Genomic DNA, 22,611 nt, shown 5'->3' on the forward strand with positions numbered 1-22,611 from the left:
GAGAACAGAACAAGTCACCTCCCCATAGTTACACAGAGAGACAGAGAACAGAACAAGTCACCTCCCCATAGTTACACAGAGAGACAGAGAACAGAACAAGTCACCTCCCCATAGTTACACAGAGAGACAGAGAACAGAACAAGTCACCTCCCCATAGTTACACAGAGAGACAGAGAACAGAACAAGTCACCTCCCCATAGTTACACAGAGAGACAGAGAACAGAACAAGTCACCTCCCCATAGTTACACAGAGAGACAGAGAACAGAACAAGTCACCTCCCCATAGTTACACAGAGAGACAGAGAACAGAACAAGTCACCTCCCCATAGTTACACAGAGAGACAGAGAACAGAACAAGTCACCTCCCCATAGTTACACAGAGAGACAGAGAACAGAACAAGTCACCTCCCCATAGTTACACAGAGAGACAGAGAACAGAACAAGTCACCTCCCCATAGTTACACAGAGAGACAGAGAACAGAACAAGTCACCTCCCCATAGTTACACAGAGAGACAGAGAACAGGACAAGTCACCTCCCCATAGTTACACAGAGAGACAGAGAACAGGACAAGTCACCTCCCCATAGTTACACAGAGAGACAGAGAACAGGACAAGTCACCTCCCCATAGTTACACAGAGAGACAGAGAACAGGACAAGTCACCTCCCCATAGTTACACAGAGAGACAGAGAACAGAACAAGTCACCTCCCCATAGTTACACAGAGAGACAGAGAACAGAACAAGTCACCTCCCCATAGTTACACAGAGAGACAGAGAACAGAACAAGTCACCTCCCCATAGTTACACAGAGAGACAGAGAACAGAACAAGTCACCTCCCCATAGTTACACAGAGAGACAGAGAACAGGACAAGTCACCTCCCCATAGTTACACAGAGAGACAGAGAACAGGACAAGTCACCTCCCCATAGTTACACAGAGAGACAGAGAACAGGACAAGTCACCTCCCCATAGTTACACAGAGAGACAGAGAACAGAACAAGTCACCTCCCCATAGTTACACAGAGAGACAGAGAACAGAACAAGTCACCTCCCCATAGTTACACAGAGAGACAGAGAACAGAACAAGTCACCTCCCCATAGTTACACAGAGAGACAGAGAACAGAACAAGTCACCTCGCCATAGTTACACAGAGAGACAGAGAACAGAACAAGTCACCTCCCCATAGTTACACAGAGAGACAGAGAACAGAACAAGTCACCTCCCCATAGTTACACAGAGAGACAGAGAACAGAACAAGTCACCTCCCCATAGTTACACAGAGAGACAGAGAACAGGACAAGTCACCTCCCCATAGTTACACAGAGAGACAGAGAACAGGACCAGAGAAGTCACCTCCCCATAGTTACACAGAGAGACAGAGAACAGAACAAGTCACCTCCCCATAGTTACACAGAGAGACAGAGAACAGGACAAGTCACCTCCCCATAGTTACACAGAGAGACAGAGAACAGAACAAGTCACCTCCCCATAGTTACACAGAGAGACAGAGAACAGGACAAGTCACCTCCCCATAGTTACACAGAGAGACAGAGAACAGAACAAGTCACCTCCCCATAGTTACACAGAGAGACAGAGAACAGAACAAGTCACCTCCCCATAGTTACACAGAGAGACAGAGAACAGAACAAGTCACCTCCCCATAGTTACACAGAGAGACAGAGAACAGGACAAGTCACCTCCCCATAGTTACACAGAGAGACAGAGAACAGAACAAGTCACCTCCCCATAGTTACACAGAGAGACAGAGAACAGAACAAGTCACCTCCCCATAGTTACACAGAGAGACAGAGAACAGAACAAGTCACCTCCCCATAGTTACACAGAGAGACAGAGAACAGGACCAGAGAAGTCACCTCCCCATAGTTACACAGAGAGACAGAGAACAGAACAAGTCACCTCCCCATAGTTACACAGAGAGACAGAGAACAGAACAAGTCACCTCCCCATAGTTACACAGAGAGACAGAGAACAGGACAAGTCACCTCCCCATAGTTACACAGAGAGACAGAGAACAGGACAAGTCACCTCCCCATAGTTACACAGAGAGACAGAGAACAGGACAAGTCACCTCCCCATAGTTACACAGAGAGACAGAGAACAGGACAAGTCACCTCCCCATAGTTACACAGAGAGACAGAGAACAGGACAAGTCACCTCCCCATAGTTACACAGAGAGACAGAGAACAGGACCAGAGAAGTCACCTCCCCATAGTTACACAGAGAGACAGAGAACAGAACAAGTCACCTCCCCATAGTTACACAGAGAGACAGAGAACAGAACAAGTCACCTCCCCATAGTTACACAGAGAGACAGAGAACAGAACAAGTCACCTCCCCATAGTTACACAGAGAGACAGAGAACAGAACAAGTCACCTCCCCATAGTTACACATAGAGACAGAGAACAGAACAAGTCACCTCCCCATAGTTACACAGAGAGACAGAGAACAGGACCAGAGAAGTCACCTCCCCATAGTTACACAGAGAGACAGAGAACAGAACAAGTCACCTCCCCATAGTTACACAGAGAGACAGAGAACAGGACCAGAGAAGTCACCTCCCCATAGTTACACAGAGAGACAGAGAACAGGACAAGTCACCTCCCCATAGTTACACAGAGAGACAGAGAACAGAACAAGTCACCTCCCCATAGTTACACAGAGAGACAGAGAACAGGACAAGTCACCTCCCCATAGTTACACAGAGAGACAGAGAACAGGACAAGTCACCTCCCCATAGTTACACAGAGAGACAGAGAACAGGACAAGTCACCTCCCCATAGTTACACAGAGAGACAGAGAACAGAACAAGTCACCTCCCCATAGTTGTCACGATCGTCTGAAGGAGGAGACCAATGCGCAGCGTTGCGAGTGAACATGACTTTAATATGTAAAGCACGTAAATACAAAAACAAGACGATGCGTGAAGTCCAATATAGACAACAACAGAAACTGAGACACTGGAACATGGAACAATAACCCACAACTAACAACAGAAAACCTACATCTTAAATATGGCTCCCAATCAGAGATAACGAGCCGAACAGCTGACACTCGTTACCTCCGATTGGGAGTCAATGAACACAAACAAGCACAATCACCCAACATAGAAATACCACAACCTAGACACCCCAACATAGAAATACACCCAAAACAAATGAACATGAACACCCCTGGCTCAAGAATAAAGGTCCGTGGAGCCAGAGTGTCACATTACCCCCCCCTAAAGGTGCGACCTCCGGGCGCACCAGCAAACAGTCTAGGGGAGGGTCTGGGTGGGCGTCTGTCCCTGGTGGCGGCTCAGGCCCAGGTCGTGGTCCCCACTCCACCTTAGTCAACCTCCGCTTTCGTCTACCCTTCCTCATGACCACCCCCCAACTAAACCCCACTGGATTAAGGGGCGGCACCGGACTAAGGGGCAGCACCGGACTAAGGGGCAGCACCGGACTAAGGGGCAGCACCGGGCTAAATGGCGGATCCTGGCTGGCTGGCTCTGGCGGATCCTGTCTGGCGGAAGGCTCTGGCTGATCCTGTCTGGCGGAAGGCTCTGGCTGATCCTGTCTGGCGGAAGGCTCTGGCTGATCCTGTCTGGCGGAAGGCTCTGGCTGCTCCTGTCTGGCGGAAGGCTCTGGCTGATCCTGTCTGGCGGAGAGCTCTAGCGGCTCCGGTCTGGCGGACGGCTCTGTAGGCTCATGGCAGACGGGCGGCTTTGCAGGCTCATGGCAGACGGGCAGCTCCTGCGGCGCTTGGCAGACGGACAGTTCAGACGGCGTTGGGCAGACGGGCAGTTCAGGCGCCGTTGGGCAGACGGGCCGTTCAGACGGCGTTGGGCAGACGGACAGTTCAGGCCCCGTTGGGCAGACGGCAGACTCTGGCTGTCTGACGCGCACCGTAGGCTTCCTACGTGGCACAGGAACAGGCCGGGCTGGGCTGGCGATGCACACCGTAGGCATCCTACGTGGCGCAGGGACAGGCCGGGCTGGGCTGACGACGCACACCGTAGGCATCCTACGTGGTGCAGGGACAGGCTGAACCGGGCTGGCGACGCGCACCGTACACTTAGTGCGAGGGGCCGGAACAGGCCGTACCGTACGGGGAACACACACTACTGGCTGCACCTCGGGACTAGGAACGGGCCGGACCGAACTGGTTACACACCCCAGTACCTCATGCCGTGCCTCAACACTTTCCTTCCCTGCTTCACCCAGTAGCCCCCTTGTACTGGCGGCCATATCTGCCAACCTCTTGCACTCCTCCGGGCCGTACACCTTCTGCCCCGACGTCGTGAGCCCCCCCCAAAAAAATTTCTGGGGGTCTCTCCTCCCCGTGGACCAGGCATCTATCTTCCTCGCCAGACTCTCCAGACTCTCCATCCTCTCCTCCCAAGTCCAACTTCTCTCCTCCTCACGCGGCTTGACCCAGTCGAAGTGGATATCCGCTAGATTTGGAAAGGGCGTTGGCTCCTGGCCACGCTGCTTGGTCTCGTTGTGGTGGGTTATTCTGTCACGATCGTCTGAAGGAGGAGACCAATGCGCAGCGTTGCGAGTGAACATGACTTTAATATGTAAAGCACGTAAATACAAAAACAAGACGATGCGTGAAGTCCAATATAGACAACAACAGAAACTGAGACACTGGAACATGGAACAATAACCCACAACTAACAACAGAAAACCTACATCTTAAATATGGCTCCCAATCAGAGATAACGAGCCGAACAGCTGACACTCGTTACCTCCGATTGGGAGTCAATGAACACAAACAAGCACAATCACCCAACATAGAAATACCACAACCTAGACACCCCAACATAGAAATACACCCAAAACAAATGAACATGAACACCCCTGGCTCAAGAATAAAGGTCCGTGGAGCCAGAGTGTCACAATAGTTACACAGAGAGACAGAGAACAGAACAAGTCACCTCCCCATAGTTACACAGAGAGACAGAGAACAGAACAAGTCACCTCCCCATAGTTACACAGAGAGACAGAGAACAGGACCAGAGAAGTCACCTCCCCTTAGTCTCACCAGTCAGCCTATTCTGGGTCCAGGAAACCGTCCCTCACAATATTATTATTTTTCTCTATTCCTTTATTCAAATTGCAAGGATTTAATTCTGTTGTTCATTTCAAATAAAAATATGTTATGCCTTAAAGAAATTCCAATAATTTATAGTCAGATTTTAGTAGTATATAGATGATCAATTGTGTAGTCCAATCTTACTCGACAACGGTGTGTGTAGAGAACCATATGCACATTTAAACCAATCCGTTTTAACCATAACCATAGCATTGTCCCCCTACCTGACGACGGTGTGTAATCCGTTTTAACCATAACCATAGCATTGTCCCCCTACCTGACGACGGTGTGTAATCCGTTTTAAACATAACCATAGCATTGTCCCCCTACCTGACGACGGTGTGTGTGCAGACGATGAACTCAGGCCTGGAGTTCCACTGGTGGTAGGTGATGTAGTAATGAGTCTGGAGCCAGATCCACTGTTGACCCTTGGTCAGGAATCTGTAGTAACATGACTTCCCTTTCCCATACTGCATCACTAGACAGAGAGGAGAGGTCAGGAACCTGTAGTAAAATGAATTCCCTTTCCCATAATGCATCACTAGACAGAGAGGAGAGGTCAGGAACCTGTAGTAACATGAATTCCCTTTCCCATAATGCATCACTAGACAGAGAGGAGACGTCATGAACCTGTAGTAACATGAATTCCCTTTCCCATAATGCATCACTAGACAGAGAGGAGACATCAGGAACCTGTAGTAACATGAATTCCCTTTCCCATAATGCATCACTAGACAGAGAGGAGACATCAGGAACCTGTAGTAACATGAATTCCCTTTCCCATAATGCATCACTAGACAGAGAGGAGACATCAGGAACCTGTAGTAACATGACTTCCCTTTCCCATAATGCATCACTAGACAGAGAGGAGACATCAGGAACCTGTAGTAAAATGAATTCCCTTTCCCATAATGCATCACTAGACAGAGAGGAGAGAGGAGACGTCAGGAACCTGTAGTAACATGAATTCCCTTTCCCATAATGCATCACTAGACAGAGAGGAGACATCAGGAACCTGTAGTAACATGAATTCCCTTTCCCATAATGCATCACTAGACAGAGAGGAGACATCAGGAACCTGTAGTAAAATGAATTCCCTTTCCCATAATGCATCACTAGACAGAGAGGAGACATCAGGAACCTGTAGTAAAATGAATTCCCTTTCCCATAATGCATCACTAGACAGAGAGGAGACATCAGGAACCTGTAGTAACATGACTTCCCTTTCCCATAATGCATCACTAGACAGAGAGGAGACATCAGGAACCTGTAGTAACATGAATTCCCTTTCCCATAATGCATCACTAGACAGAGAGGAGACATCAGGAACCTGTAGTAACATGAATTCCCTTTCCCATAATGCATCACTAGACAGAGAGGAGATGTCATTAACCTGTAGTAACATGAATTCCCTTTCCCATAATGCATCACTAGACAGAGAGGAGACATCAGGAACCTGTAGTAAAATGAATTCCCTTTCCCATAATGCATCACTAGACAGAGAGGAGACATCAGGAACCTGTAGTAAAATGAATTCCCTTTCCCATAATGCATCACTAGACAGAGAGGAGAGGTCAGGAACCTGTAGTAAAATGAATTCCCTTTCCCATAATGCATCACTAGACAGAGAGGAGAGGTCAGGAACCTGTAGTAACATGAATTCCCTTTCCTATTATGCATCACTAGACAGAGAGGAGACATCAGGAACCTGTAGTAATATGAATTCCCTTTCCCATAATGCATCACTAGACAGAAAGGAGACATCAGGAACCTGTAGTAACATGACTTCCCTTTCCCATAATGCATCACTAGACAGAGAGGAGAGGTCAGGAACCTGTAGTAACATGACTTCCCTTTCCCATAATGCATCACTAGACAGAGAAGAGAGGTCAGGAACCTGTAGTAAAATGAATTCCCTTTCCCATAATGCATCACTAGACAGAGAGGTGTGTGTGTGTGTGTGTAACTCACAGTGTTCGTGACACTTGGCCAGTGTCTCCAGGTCGTCTACATGATAGTAGTCATACCCCGACGTCCCCAGAACCTCAAATGGAAGGTAGCCTATGATTGGTGGAGCCCTGGAGGGAGGAAATACCATCATCAGTTACCAAGCCTGCTTATTAACATAATACCACTAGAGGGTGTGTTTGTGTGTGTGTGTATGTGTGTGTGTGGTATTTCAGGTTTGTGGTGTGTCAGGTCAACTGAGGACAACGAGTGGTTCACTTTGAGGCCAAACCATCTAATTAGATAGAATTAATTACCTGTGGTCTAGCAACAAGAACTTATATTACAGACTGTGTTACCTGTGGTCTAGCAACAAGAACTTCTATTACAGACTGTGTTACCTGTGGTCTAGCAACAAGAACTTCTATTACAGACTGTGTTACCTGTGGTCTAGCAACAAGAACTTCTATTACAGACTGTGTTACCTGTGGTCTAGCAACAAGAACTTCTACTACAGACTGTGTTACCTGTGGTCTAAGACTGTGTTACCTGTGGTCTAGCAACAAGAACTTCTATTACAGACTGTGTTACCTGTGGTCTAGCAACAAGAACTTCTACTACAGACTGTGTTACCTGTGGTCTAGCAACAAGAACTTCTACTACAGACTGTGTTACCTGTGGTCTAGGAATAAGAACTTCCACTCTAGGCTGTGTCGGGAGGTGAACTCTTCATTGGGCTCTGCCACTGTACACATCTCCTATGGAGGGATAGACAACAAGATAGATATCAATATATATTGCATAGAATATAGATAATTGAATATAGATAGACAATATATACTATCAGTGGCCAGTTTATTAGGTACACCCATCTAGTACCGGGTCTGACCCCCCCTTTGCCTACAGAACAGCCTGAATTCTTCGGGGAATTGATTCTACAAGGTGTCGGAAACGTTCCACAGGGATGTTGGTCCATGCTGACGCGATGGCATCAGGCAGTTGCTGCTGATTGGACGGCGGTACATTCCTGCTGCGAACAGCCCGTTCCACTTCATCCCAAAGATGCTGTATTGGGTTGAGGTCTGGAGACTGCGCAGGCCACTAAAGTAAAATGAAATCGCTACTGTGTTCCAGGCGATGTTTTTCCACTCCTCAGTTGTCCAGTGTTGGTGATGGCGTGCCCACTGGAGCCGCTTCTTCTTGTTTTTAGCTGATAGGAGTGGAACCCGGTGTGGTCGTCTGCTGCAATAGCCCATCCGTGACAAGGACTGATGAGTTGTGCGTTCCGAGATGCCGTTCTGCAAAGCACTGTTGTACTGCTCCGTTATCTGTCTGTTTGTGGGCCGCCTGTTAGCAGAATTCTACCATTCTCCTTCAACTAGTTATTTTCGCCAACAGGACTGCCGCAGACTGGATGTTTGTCGCACCATTCTCGGTAAACCCTAGACACCGTCGTGCGTGAAAAGCCCAGGTGGGTGGCCGTTTCTGGGATACTGGATCCGGCGCGCCTGGCACCGACGATCATACCTCAAAGTCGCTTAGGTCACTCGTTTTGCCCGTTCCAACGTTCAATGGAACAGTAACTGAATGCCTTGATGCCTGTCTGCCTGGTTTAAATAGCAAGCCACGGCCACGTGGCTCACTGTCTGTAAGAGAGATCCATTTTCTTGAACGGGGTGGTGTACTTAATAAACTGTCCGGTGAGTGCAAAATATGCAGGTGAAATAGACAGTGTAGCTTTGTTGTGTTTCATACTGTAGGTTAAATAGGATTTACCGTCAATTTCTACTTATTTATTTTCTGATTTCTTGTTACTCCATTGTGTGTGTGTGTGTGTGTGTGTGTGTGTGTGTGTGTGTGTGTGTGTGTGTGTGTGTGTGTGTGTGTGTGTGTCTGTGTGTGTGTTAGTGCTGAGCGATTAACCAAAATGTTTGTAAGTTTGGGTCATTTAAACAACTAAACTACCGTTCAAAAGTTTGGGGCCACTTAGAAAAAAATGTGTCCATTAAAATAACATCAAATTGATCAGAAATACAGTGTAGACATTGTTAATGTTGTAAATGGCTATTGTAGCTGGAAACGGCTGATTTTTTATGGCATATCTACACAGGCGTACAGAGGCCCATTATCAGCAACCATCAGTCCTGTGTTCCAATGGCACGTTGTGTTTGTGCTAATCCAGGTTTATCATTTTAAAAGGCTAATTGATCATTAGAAAACCCTTTTGCAATTATGTTAGCACAGCTGAAGACTGTTGTGCTGATTAAAGAAGCAATAAAACTGGCCTTCTTGAGACTAGTTGAGTATCTGGAGCATCAGCAATTGTGGGTTCGATTACAGAATCAAAATGTCCAGAAACAAATAACTTTCTTCTGAAACTCGTCAGTCTATTCTTGTTCTGAGAAATTAAGGCTATTCCATGCGAGAAATTGCCAAGAAACTGAAGATCTCGTACAACGCTGTGTACTACTCCCTTCACAGAACAGCGCAAACTGGCTCTAACCAGAATAGAAAGAGGAGTGGGAGGCCCCGGTCCACAACTGAGCAAGAGGACAAATACATTAGAGTGTCTAGTTTGAGAAACAGACGCCTCACATGTCCTCAACTGGCAGCTTCATTAAATAATACCCGCAAAACACCAGTCTCAACGTCAACAGTGAAGAGGCGACTCCGGGATGCTGAACTTCTAGGCAGAGTTGCAAAGAAAAAGCAATATCTCAGACTGGCCAATAAAAAGAAAATATTAAGATGGGCAAAAGAACACAAACACTGGACAGAGGAAGATTGGAAAAAAGTGTTATGGACAGACTAATCGAAGTTTGAGGTGTTCGGATCACAAAGAAGAACATTTGTGAGACGCAGACCAAATGAAAAGATGCTGGAGGAGTGCTTGATGCCATCTGTCAAGCATGGTGGAGGCAATGTGATGGTCTTGGGGTGCTTTGGTGGTGGTAAAGTGGGAGATTTGTACAGGTTAAAAGGGATCTTGAAGAAGGAAGGCTATCACTCCATTTTGCAACACCATGCCATACCCTGTGGACGGCGCTTGATCGGAGCCAATTTCCTCCTACAACAGGACAATTACCCAAAGCACCGCAATAACTATTTAGGGAAGAAGCAGTCAGCTGGTATTCTGTCTATAATGGAGTGGCCAGCACAGTCACCGGATATCAATCCTATTGAGCTGTTGTGGGAGCAGCTTGACCGTATGGTACGTAAGAAGTGCCCATCAAGCCAATCCAACTTGTGGGAGGTGCTTCAGGAAGCATGGGGCAAAATCTCTTCAGATTACCTCAACAAATTGACAACTAGAATGCCAAAGGTCTGCAAGTCTGTAATTGCTGCAAATTGAGGATTCTTTGACAAAAGCAAAGTTTGAAGGACACAATTATTATTTCTATTAAAAATCATTATTTCTAACCTTGTCAATGACTACATTTCCTATGTATTTTGCTATATTTCCTATTCAAACTCATTTCCTGTATGTTTTCATGGAAAACAAGGACATTTCTAAGTGACCCCAAACTTTTGAACGGTAGTGTAATTGACCGACGTTGGTTCAATTATTTGAATTCCATTTCGTTCAATTTTTTTCTGTGAGCTCAATGCATAGTTTCCCTCGAGATACTGTTCATTCAGAAATTATTCAGACCTCTTGACTTTTTCCACATTTTGTGACGTTACAGCCTTATTCTAAAATGGATAAAATTATTTTTTTCCCTCATCAATCTACACACAATACATAACGACAAAGAGAAAACAGGTTTTTTGACATTTTTGATAACTTATATGTATATATATATACCTTATTTATATAGTATTCAGACCCTTTGCTATGAGACTCAAAATTGAGCTCAGGTGCATCCTGTTTCCATTGATCATCCTTGAGATGTTTCTACAACTTCATTGGAGTCCACCTGTGGTAAATTCAATTTATTGGACATGATTTGGAAAGGCACACACCTGTCTATATAAGGTCCCACAGTTGACAGTGCATGTCAGAACAGAAACCTAGCCATGAGGTCAAATAAATTGTCCGTAGAGCTCCGAGACAGGATTGTGTCGAGGCACAGGTCTGGGGAAGGGTACCAAAACATTTCTGCAGCATTGAAGGTCCCCAAGAACACAGTGGCCTCCATCATTCTTAAATGGAAGAAGTTTGGAACCACCAAGACTGTTCCTAGAGCTGGCCGCCCGGCTAAACTGAGCAATCGGGGGAGAAGGGCCTTGGTCAGGGAGGTGACCAAGAACCCGATGGTCACTCTGACAGAGCTCTAGAGTTCCTCTGTGGAGATGGGAGAACATTCCAGAAGGACAACCATCTCTGCAGCATTCCACCAATTAGGCCTTTATGGTAGAATGGCCAGATGTAAGCCACTCCTCAGTAAAAGGCACAGGACAGACTGCTTGGAGCTTGCCAAAAGGCACCTAAATGACTCTGATCATGAGAAACAAGTTCTCTGGTCTGATGAAACCAAGATTTAACTCTTTGGCCTGAATGCCAAGCGTCCCCTCTGGAGGAAACCTGGCACCATCGCTACGGTGAAGCATGTCAGGATCGAGGGAAAGATGAACGGAGCAAAGTACAGAGAGCTCCATTGATGAAAACCTGTTCCAGAGTGCTCAGGACCTCAGACTGGGGCGAAGGTTCACCTTCCAACAGGACAACGACCCTAAGCACACAGCCAAGACAACGCAGAAGTGGCTTCGGGACAAGTCTCCGAATGTCCTTGAGTGGCCCAGTCAGAGCCCGGACTTGAACCCGATCGAACATCTCTGGAGAGACCTGAAAATAGCTGTGCAGCGACACTCCCCATCCAACCTGACAGAGCTTGAGAGGATCTGCAGAGACAATTGGGAGAAACTCCCCAAATACAGGTGTGCCAAGCTTGTAGCGTCATACCCAAGAAGACGCAAGGCTGTAATCGCTGAGTAAAGGGTCTGAATACTTATGTAAATGTGATATTTCCGGGGGGTCTTTTGTTGATAGATTTGCTAAAATTTCTAGAAACCTGTTTTTGCTTTGTCATTAGGGGGTATTGTGTATAGATTGATGAGGGGAAAAAACGATTTAATCAATTTTAGAATAAGGCTGTAACGTAACAAAATGTGGAAAAAGTCAAGGGGTCTGAATACTTTCCAAATGTAAATCAGATCAAGCCCAAACTGTGCACTGTAGTAAGGAGTTGTAGTTTTCAATAGGCCAATATTCTACATAGTTTAGTGCAGAAAACTTGGTAAATAACTACATTGACCATAATCCATTGCGGGGCCTACTTGTCCAGAGACGGAGAGAGAAGAGAGAAGAACGTGTGATCAAGAGGGATAGAGAGCAGTTGCTTCGTGAGGTTCCTCTACCTGAAAATACATGATCTAAGTGATTGATAGCTGGTATTCAGCAGTCATAAAAGTCTGCCTTATTTACTTTGAAGAACTACTAAAATAGTGATTTAGTCAGACAGCAGCTCTGTAGAGATGAGATGATGACTTGGCATGAAATAATAAAGTCATCAAATAAAACTAACGGAATATACAGAACTTAAATATTTTATTTTATTAAAGTAATGTGAATAAATGATGGTTAATAAGTGATAAGCAGTAATGGACAGTCACTACCATCATGGGACTTGTATTGATTGTTTTATTCTGTGTTGTTACAGCATTCAACCCACATAATGCATTGTGCATTTAATGTCTAAAAATAATTTTTCATTAATCGAATCGAAACTGAACTGAACTCAAGAAGCACTAATTGTGTGTGTGTGGTGTGTGTGTGGTGTGTGTGTGTGGTGTGTGGTGTGTGTGTGTGTGTATGGTGTGTGTGTGTGTTTCTGTGTGTGGTGTGTGGTGTGTGTGTGTGTGTTTCTGTGTGTGTGGTGTGTGGTGTGTGGTGTGTGGTGTGTGTGTGTGTGTGTGTGTGTGTGTGTGTGTGTGTTTCTGTGTGTGTGCGTCTCACCTTGATGAACTGTGGTTTAGCCAGCCTGACGGTGGCTACGAAGCAGACCAGGTCATCAAAGGCAGGTTGTAGGGATCTCTGTAACACTCCTGCTAAACCATTCCTGGTGGTGTTGGGGACTAGAGAGAGGAGAGGAGAGTTAGGGGTTGTAGGGATCTCTGTAACACTCCTGCTAAACCATTCCTGGTGGTGTTGGGGACTAGAGAGAGGAGAGGAGAGTTAGGGGTTGTAGGGATCTCTGTAACACTCCTGCTAAACCATTCCTGGTGGTGTTGGGGACTAGAGAGAGGAGAGGAGAGTTAGGGGTTGTAGGGATCTCTGTAACACTCCTGCTAAACCATTCCTGGTGGTGTTGGGGACTAGAGAGAGGAGAGGAGAGTTAGGGGTTGTAGGGATCTCTGTAACACTCCTGCTAAACCATTCCTGGTGGTGTTGGGGACTAGAGAGAGGAGAGGAGAGTTAGGGGTTGTAGGGATCTCTGTAACACTCCTGCTAAACCATTCCTGGTGGTGTTGGGGACTAGAGAGAGGAGAGGAGAGTTAGGGGTTGTAGGGATCTCTGTAACACTCCTGCTAAACCATTCCTGGTGGTGTTGGGGACTAGAGAGAGGAGAGGAGAGTTAGGGGTTGTAGGGATCTCTCTAACACTCCTGCTAAACCATTCCTGGTGGTGTTGGGGACTAGAGAGAGGAGAGGAGAGTTAGGGGTTGTAGGGATCTCTCTAACACTCCTGCTAAACCATTCCTGGTGGTGTTGGGGACTAGAGAGAGGAGAGGAGAGTTAGGGGTTGTAGGGATCTCTGTAACACTCCTGCTAAACCATTCCTGGTGGTGTTGGGGACTAGAGAGAGGAGAGGAGAGTTAGGGGTTGTAGGGATCTCTGTAACACTCCTGCTAAACCATTCCTGGTGGTGTTGGGGACTAGAGAGAGGAGAGGAGAGTTAGGGGTTGTAGGGATCTCTGTAACACTCCTGCTAAACCATTCCTGGTGGTGTTGGGGACTAGAGAGAGGAGAGGAGAGTTAGGGGTTGTAGGGATCTCTGTAACACTCCTGCTAAACCATTCCTGGTGGTGTTGGGGACTAGAGAGAGGAGAGGAGAGTTAGGGGTTGTAGGGATCTCTCTAACACTCCTGCTAAACCATTCCTGGTGGTGTTGGGGACTAGAGAGAGGAGAGGAGAGGAGAGTTAGGGGTTGTAGGGATCTCTGTAACACTCCTGCTAAACCATTCCTGGTGGTGTTGGGGACTAGAGAGAGGAGAGGAGAGTTAGGGGCTGTAGGGATCTCTGTAACACTCCTGCTAAACCATTCCTGGTGGTGTTGGGGACTAGAGAGAGGAGAGGAGAGTTAGGGGTTGTAGGGATCTCTGTAACACTCCTGCTAAACCATTCCTGGTGGTGTTGGGGACTAGAGAGAGGAGAGGAGAGTTAGGGGTTGTAGGGATCTCTGTAACACTCCTGCTAAACCATCCCTGGTGGCGTTGGGGACTAGAGAGAGGAGAGGAGAGGAGAGTTAGGGGTTGTAGGGATCTCTGTAACACTCCTGCTAAACCATTCCTGGTGGTGTTGGGGACTAGAGAGAGGAGAGGAGAGGAGAGTTAGGGGTTGTAGGGATCTCTGTAACACTCCTGCTAAACCATTCCTGGTGGTGTTGGGGACTAGAGAGAGGAGAGGAGAGTTAGGGGCTGTAGGGATCTCTGTAACACTCCTGCTAAACCATTCCTGGTGGTGTTGGGGACTAGAGAGAGGAGAGGAGAGGAGAGTTAGGGGTTGTAGGGATCTCTGTAACACTCCTGCTAAACCATTCCTGGTGGTGTTGGGGACTAGAGAGAGGAGAGGAGAGGAGAGTTAGGGGTTGTAGGGATCTCTGTAACACTCCTGCTAAACCATTCCTGGTGGTGTTGGGGACTAGAGAGAGGAGAGGAGAGGAGAGGAGAGTTAGGGGTTGTAGGGATCTCTGTAACACTCCTGCTAAACCATTCCTGGTGGTGTTGGGGACTAGAGAGAGGAGAGGAGAGGAGAGGAGAGTTAGGGGTTGTAGGGATCTCTGTAACACTCCTGCTAAACCATTCCTGGTGGTGTTGGGGACTAGAGAGAGGAGAGGAGAGTTTGGGGTTGTAGGGATCTCTGTAACACTCCTGCTAAACCATTCCTGGTGGTGTTGGGGACTAGAGAGAGGAGAGGAGAGTTAGGGGCTGTAGGGATCTCTGTAACACTCCTGCTAAACCATTCCTGGTGGTGTTGGGGACTAGAGAGAGGAGAGGAGAGTTAGGGGCTGTAGGGATCTCTGTAACACTCCTGCTAAACCATTCCTGGTGGTGTTGGGGACTAGAGAGAGGAGAGGAGAGTTAGGGGTTGTAGGGATCTCTGTAACACTCCTGCTAAACCATTCCTGGTGGTGTTGGGGACTGAGGAGAGGAGAGGAGAGGAGAGGAGAGGAGAGGAGAGGAGAGGAGAGGAGAGGAGAGGAGAGGAGAGGAGAGGAGAGGAGAGGAGAGGAGAGGAGAGGAGAGGAGAGGAGAGGAGAGGAGAGGAGAGGAGAGGGAGAGGAGAAGGCGTTACCATGACTAGAGGTCAGAACAGATGATCTAACTAACAGTTGTTTCTTTTGATCTACGACTGGTAAAACAAGACCAGTTTTCTTCTCTAATGCAAACAGACGCTCACCGTCGTTCAGCGACTTGAAGTTGCCGATGAATTTGACGTGTTCGTAGACGGGAGGTTCTTTAGGGTCGATGGTTCCTCTCAACACATGGCAACAAAACTCCAGCTGGTTCTTGGCTAAAATAAAATAAAAACAATCACGATTAAAATATCAAATACAACGAACACCACCCTTAACTACAGTGCAATAATTTCAACAACAAAAAAACATTGGAGTGTTTATAGACTTTTACAAATACAACATGGGATATATATATATTTACACAGCACTGCAGCATTGTGCAGTACAAAGAAGATTATCGCTCGTCTACTTCGACAGCAGTGTAAACAAGTGATCTGATTGGACAGCAGTGTATAAGGAGCGATCCGATAGGCCAGCAGCCAGTAAGGTGGCATGTGACTGGGTGTAACTCACTCTTGAGGTACTCTGGTCCAAGGCTCTCGGAGTCGGAGGGGTGTGTGGAGAGGGCCTTGTACACCTCAGAGTGTTCGTTCAGAGGGAGGAAGTTTAACAGGTTCTGGTCCTGCAGGTCCGACTGGGGAACACCCACACACAACATGTTGAACTCAACACGACTGAGGAAGGTATAGACACATTTAATTGAACACTTTCAAACATTTTAACTAGGAAACGAATAAGAAACGAATTGGAATTAGTCAATTGGTATCAGGTAATTCAGCTCTAAGCTGCTATTGGTACTATGCATCGTCTCAACCAATTGTAAATAAATGCTTCTCTCCCTATATCCAATAGTAATCGTCCTACTAATCGAAACACACCCCCGTACACACAGACAGTCCTACTCACCGGCAGGTGTTCCAGTAAGGAGGTAACACTCTCAGAGACATAGATGATGTTCCCGTCTGTCATTATTGCTATGAAGAACCCATCCAGAGCCTGCAACAAAACACAACATTACACTTGAGTTAATATGACTGTAACCAGGCTGTCATTATTAGTGTGAAGAACCCATCCAGAGCCTGCAACAATACACAGTTGTTTAGATCATGTGATTGTAACCGATCACTCATTCAATACGGTGGTTGTAGAACGCTATCAAAGTAGCAGTATGGTGATAGCAAGAATATGATCTGCAAAACAAAGAAAACCTAGGGGGAGTTGAACTGTTCTCTGTTTGAATGATGATAATGTATACCCTATGCCTGTCAACTCTGCTCCAACTGTTAATGCTGGAAAGCTCCCATCTCTGTAGTAGTAGTAGTAGTAGTAATAGTACGCAAATACTGGAGTAGTAGTAATAGTAGGGGGGGGGGGGGTACTGTAGTAGTATTATAAATAGTAGGGTGGTACTGTGGTAGTAGTAGTAATAGTAGGGTAATACTATAGTAGTATTAGTAATAGTAGGTTAGTACTGTAGTAATAGTAGTAGTAGTAGTAGTAGTAGTAGTAGTAGTAGTAGTAGTAGTACTGTAGTAGTATTAGTAATAGCAGTGTAGTAATGTAGTAGTAATAGTAGAGTAGTACTGTAGTAGTAGTAGTACTGTAGTAGTATTAGTAATAGTAGAGTAGTAATGTAGTATTATTAGTAATAGTAGAGTAGTACTGTAGTAGTATTAGTAATAGTAGGGTAGTACTGTAGTATTAGTAATAGTAGGGTAGTACTGTAGTAGTAGTAGTAGTAGTAGTAGTAGTAGTGGTGGTGGTGGTAGTAGTAGTAGTAGTGGTGGTGGTGGTGGTTGTGGTGGTGGTGGTGGTGGTAGTGGTGGTAGTAGTAGTAGTAGTAGTAGTAGTAGTAGTAGTAGTAGTAGTAGCAGCAGCAGCAGTAGTAGTAGTAGTAGTAGCAGTAGTAGTAGTAGTAGTAGTAGTAGTAGTAGTAGTAGTAGTCGTAGGGTAATGTTGTGTATCTCACCTCCAGCATGAGCTGGGTGAACTCCTCGTTGCTAAGGAACGGAGGTTTCCAGTCCTGTCTGATCTCACTGGACTCAGACTGAGCAGCGATCTCTGTTAGAGACACATACACATTATAGTGTTTAGAAATATACATCCGAATACACCATTTATACAATACAGTCAACTTCTGATCCTGATAAGAGCATATCACTATTTGCTCCTCATATCTTCAATGCAGATTCCTCAATAATGCATGTAGTCATGACATTACTTAAGAATAATTTACATTTCAATTATATGTCCATGACTCTCACAAGCAACAGTTCTGTTTGTTTACATTCATCACAACAACAGGAAGTAGAAACAGAAAGTGGTGGTAAAGGGGGTGGGTACCGTTGTGTTTACACAGGAAGTCGATGCTCTTCTGCAGGATGGTGGACTTGTCCATCTTGCGTGTGACGCCAGGCAACATGGTCCCCAGCTCCTTGATCAGGACGTTGAACTGGTCTCGTCTCTTCTTCTCTGATTTGTTACGGGACACGCTGTGGATTACAATAGATTACAGATTAGATTACAATGGAATATACTTTAAAAAAGCCCTTTCAATCTACAGTCTCACTGAATGGCAACGTGTCTCACCTGTTTCAGCTAATCAGGGCCTTAGTGATTAGTTGGCTATGTGAATCAGCTGCGTGTTAGTCCTGTTTCAGCTAATCAGGGCCTTAGTGATTAGTTGGCTATGTGAATCAGCTGCCTGTTAGTCCTGTTTCAGCTAATCAGGGCCTTAGTGATTAGTTGGCTATGTGAATCAGCTGCCTGTTAGTCCTGTTTCAGCTAATCAGGGCCTTAGTGATTAGTTGGTTATGTGAATCAGCTGCCTGTTAGTTGTGATATGAGGTCATGGTAGTGATGGTAGTTGTGATATGAGGTCATGGTAGTGATGGTAGTTGTGATATGGAGGTCATGGTAGTGATGGTAGTTGTGATATGGAGGTCATGGTAGTGATGGTAGTTGTGATATGGAGGTCATGGTAGTGATGGTAGTTGTGATATGAGGTCATGGTAGTGATGGTAGTTGTGATATGGAGGTCATGGTAGTGATGGTAGTTGTGATATGAGGTCATGGTAGTGATGGTAGTTGTGATATGGAGGTCATGGTAGTGATGGTAGTTGTGATATGGAGGTCATGGTAGTGATGGTAGTTGTGATGAGGTCATGGTAGTGATGGTAGTTGTTATATGAGGTCATGGTAGTGATGGTAGTTGTGATATGGAGGTCATGGTAGTGATGGTAGTTGTGATATGGAGGTCATGGTGGTGATGGTAGTTGTGATATGGAGGTTATGGTAGTGATGGTAGTTGTGATATGGAGGTCATGGTAGTGAGGGTAGTTGTTATATGAGGTCATGGTGGTGATGGTAGTTGTGATATGAGGTCATGGTAGTGATGGTAGTTGTGATATGGAGGTCATGGTAGTGATGGTAGTTGTGATATGGAGGTCATGGTAGTGATGGTAGTTGTTATATGAGGTAATGGTGGTGATGGTAGTTGTGATATGAGGTCATGGTAGTGATGGTAGTTGTGATATGGAGGTCATGGTAGTGATGGTAGTTGTTATATGAGGTCATGGTGGTGATGGTAGTTGTGATATGAGGTCATGGTAGTGATGGTAGTTGTGATATGGAGGTCATGGTGGTGATGGTAGTTGTGATATGGAGGTCATGGTAGTGATGGTAGTTGTGATATGGAGGTCATGGTAGTGATGGTAGTTGTGATATGGAGGTCATGGTGGTGATGGTAGTTGTGATATGGAGGTCATGGTAGTGATGGTAGTTGTGATATGGAGGTCATGGTAGTGATGGTAGTTGTTATATGAGGTCATGGTAGTGATGGTAGTTGTTATATGAGGTAATGGTGGTGATGGTAGTTGTGATATGAGGTCATGGTAGTGATGGTAGTTGTGATATGGAGGTCATGGTAGTGATGGTAGTTGTTATATGAGGTAATGGTGGTGATGGTAGTTGTGATATGAGGTCATGGTAGTGATGGTAGTTGTGATATGGAGGTCATGGTAGTGATGGTAGTTGTGATATGGAGGTCATGGTGGTGATGGTAGTTGTGATATGGAGGTCATGGTAGTGATGGTAGTTGTGATATGGAGGTCATGGTAGTGATGGTAGTTGTTATATGAGGTCATGGTAGTGATGGTTGTTGTGATGAGGTCATGGTAGTGATGGTAGTTGTGATATGAGGTAATGGTGGTGATGGTAGTTGTGATATGGAGGTCATGGTAGTGATGGTAGTTGTGATATGGAGGTCATGGTAGTGATGGTAGTTGTTATATGAGGTAATGGTGGTGATGGTAGTTGTGATATGAGGTCATGGTAGTGATGGTAGTTGTGATATGGAGGTCATGGTGGTGATGGTAGTTGTGATATGGAGGTCATGGTAGTGATGGTAGTTGTGATATGGAGGTCATGGTGGTGATGGTAGTTGTGATATGGAGGTCATGGTAGTGATGGTAGTTGTGATATGGAGGTCATGGTAGTGATGGTAGTTGTTATATGAGGTCATGGTAGTGATGGTAGTTGTTATATGAGGTCATGGTAGTGATGGCAGTTGTGATATGGAGGTCATGGTGGTGATGGCAGTTGTGATATGGAGGTCATGGTAGTGATGTCACCGTTTTGCTCTGTCCTTCTCATCTTCTTCCATCAACCCATCGAAGACGCTAGAATCATCCCTGAGAAAGGAAGAGGCAACATCATAGCAATAATAACATTATTACATTGTAATAACAATAATTATATGAAAATAGTTATCATTATTATAATATTTAACAATGAGAGAGAAAGAGAGAGTGAGAGACAGACAGAGAGATTGGAAGAGAGAGAGAGAGAGAGAGAGAGAGAGGGGGGGGGAGAGAGAGAGAGAGAGAGAGAGGGAGAGAGAGAGAGAGAGAGAGAGAGAGAATAAACCACTTCTCCAATCTTTTTGGCCCTATAACAAACAAACAGCAAAAACATATCCATTATAAAATACAAATCTTAGAACCAACTATTAAAACTACCAGAAACCACTGGATTCTCCAATTACATTGAATGAACTACAGGACAAAATACAAACCCTCCAACCCAAAAAGGCCTGTGGTGTTGATGGTATCCCCAATGAAATGATAAAATATACAGACCACAAATTCCAATTGGCTATACCTAAACTCTTTAACATCATCCTTAGCTCTGGCATCTTCCCTAATATTTGGAACAAGGACTGATCAGCCCAATCCACAAAAGTGGAGTCAAATTTGACCCCAATAACTACTGTGGGATATGCGTCAACAGCAACCTTGGGATAATCCTCTGCATTATCATTAACAGCAGACTCGTACATTTCCTCAGTGAAAACAATGTACTGAGCAAATGTCAAATTGGCTTTATACCAAATTACCGTATGACAGACCACATATTCACCCTGCACACCTTAATTGACAAACAAACAAACCAAAACAAAGGAAAAGTCTTCTCATGCTTTGTTGATTTCAAAAAAGCTTTTGACTAAATTTGGCATGAGGGTCTGCTATACAAATTGATGGAAAGTGGGGTTGGGGGAAAAACATACGACATTATAAAATCCATGTACACAAACACACATTTCTTCTACAGCGCTGTGGGGTGAGACAGGGATGCAACTTAAGCGCCACCCTCTGCAACATATATATCAACAATTTGGCGAGGGCACTAGAACCGTCTGCAGCACCTGGCTTCACCCTACTAGAATCTGAAGTCAAATGTCTACTGTTTGCTCATGATCTGGTGCTTCTGTCACCAACCAAGGAGGGCCTACAGCAGCACCTAGATCTTCTGCACAGATTCTGTCAGACCTGGGCCCTGACAGTAAATCTCAGTAAGACAAAAATAATGGTGTTCCAAAAAAGGTCCAGTTGCCAGGACCACAAATACAAATTCCATCTAGACACCGTTGCCCTAGAGCACACAAAAAACGAACGATACCTCGGCCTAAACATCAGTGCCACAGGTAACTTCCACAAAGCTGTGAACGATCTGAGAGACATACCAATTAGGATCTGGCTCAAAATACTTGAATCAGTTATAGAACCCATTGCCCTTTATGGTTGTGAGGTCTGGGGTCCGCTCACCAACCAAGAATTCACAAAATGGGACAAACACCAAATTGAGACTCTGCATGCAGAATTCTGCAAAATATCCTCCGTGTACAACGTAAAACACCAAATAATGCATGCAGAGCAGAATTAGGCCGATACCCGCTAATTATCAAAATCCAGAAAAGAGACGTTAAATTCTACAACCACCTAAAAGGAAGCGATTCCCAAACCTTCCATAACAAAGCCATCACCTACAGCGAGATGAACTTGGAGAAGTCCCCTAAGTAAGCTGGTCCTGGGGCTCTCTTCACAAACACAAACAGACCCCAAAGAGCCCCAGGACAGCAATAATTAGACCCAACCAAATCATGAGAAAACAAAAGATAATTACTTGACACATTGGAAAGAATTAATAAAGAAACAGAGCAAACTAGAACGCTATTTGGCTCTAAACAGAGAGTACACAGTGGCAGAATACCTGACCACTGTGACTGACCCAAACTTAAGGAAAGCTTTGACTATGTACAGACTCAGTGAGCATAGCCTTGCTATTGAGAAAGGCCAACGAAGGCAGACCTGGCTCTCAAGAGAAGACAGGCTATGTGCACACTGCCCACAAAATGAGGTGGAAACTGAGCTGCACTTCCTGACCTCCTGCCAAATGTATGACCATATTAGAGACACATATTTCCCTCAGATTACACAGATCCACAAAGAATTCGAAAACAAATCCAATCCGTATCTACTGGGTGAAATACCACAGTGTGCCATCACAACAGCAATATGTGTGACCTGTTGCCACAAGAAACCGGCAACCAGTGAAGAACAAACAACATTGTAAATACAACCCATATTTATGTTTATTTATTTTCCCTTTTGTACTTTAACTATTTGCACATTGTTACAACACTGTATATATACATAATATGACATTTGAAATGTCTTTATTCTTTTGAAACTTCTGAGTGTAA

The 22,611-nt window shown here is 45.3% G+C and overlaps 1 protein-coding gene across 1 annotated transcript in view; it reads right to left on the minus strand.

Annotated features, from left to right (window-relative positions):
- The window catches only part of LOC311124262 (circadian locomoter output cycles protein kaput-like), a 40,557-nt gene extending 20,302 nt beyond the window's left edge, over positions 1-20,255 (minus strand). The window contains exons 1-10 of the mRNA XM_084198433.1: positions 20,201-20,255; positions 17,913-18,061; positions 17,539-17,630; positions 16,476-16,565; positions 16,083-16,203; positions 15,671-15,784; positions 13,008-13,126; positions 7,727-7,809; positions 7,076-7,182; positions 5,435-5,582 (exon numbers count right to left, since the gene is read on the minus strand). Of these exons, the coding sequence (XP_084054559.1) occupies positions 5,435-5,582; positions 7,076-7,182; positions 7,727-7,809; positions 13,008-13,126; positions 15,671-15,784; positions 16,083-16,203; positions 16,476-16,565; positions 17,539-17,630; positions 17,913-18,061; positions 20,201-20,232 (1,055 nt within the window). The 5' untranslated portion in view covers positions 20,233-20,255. The remainder of the gene's footprint in view (positions 1-5,434; positions 5,583-7,075; positions 7,183-7,726; positions 7,810-13,007; positions 13,127-15,670; positions 15,785-16,082; positions 16,204-16,475; positions 16,566-17,538; positions 17,631-17,912; positions 18,062-20,200) is intronic.
- Between the last annotated feature and the right edge of the window lie 2,356 nt (positions 20,256-22,611).

This window comes from Coregonus lavaretus (genome assembly GCF_964263955.1).
Source record: "Coregonus lavaretus genome assembly, contig: HAP1_SCAFFOLD_2995, whole genome shotgun sequence".
In the NCBI taxonomy this organism is placed as follows: Eukaryota; Metazoa; Chordata; class Actinopteri; order Salmoniformes; family Salmonidae; genus Coregonus; species Coregonus lavaretus.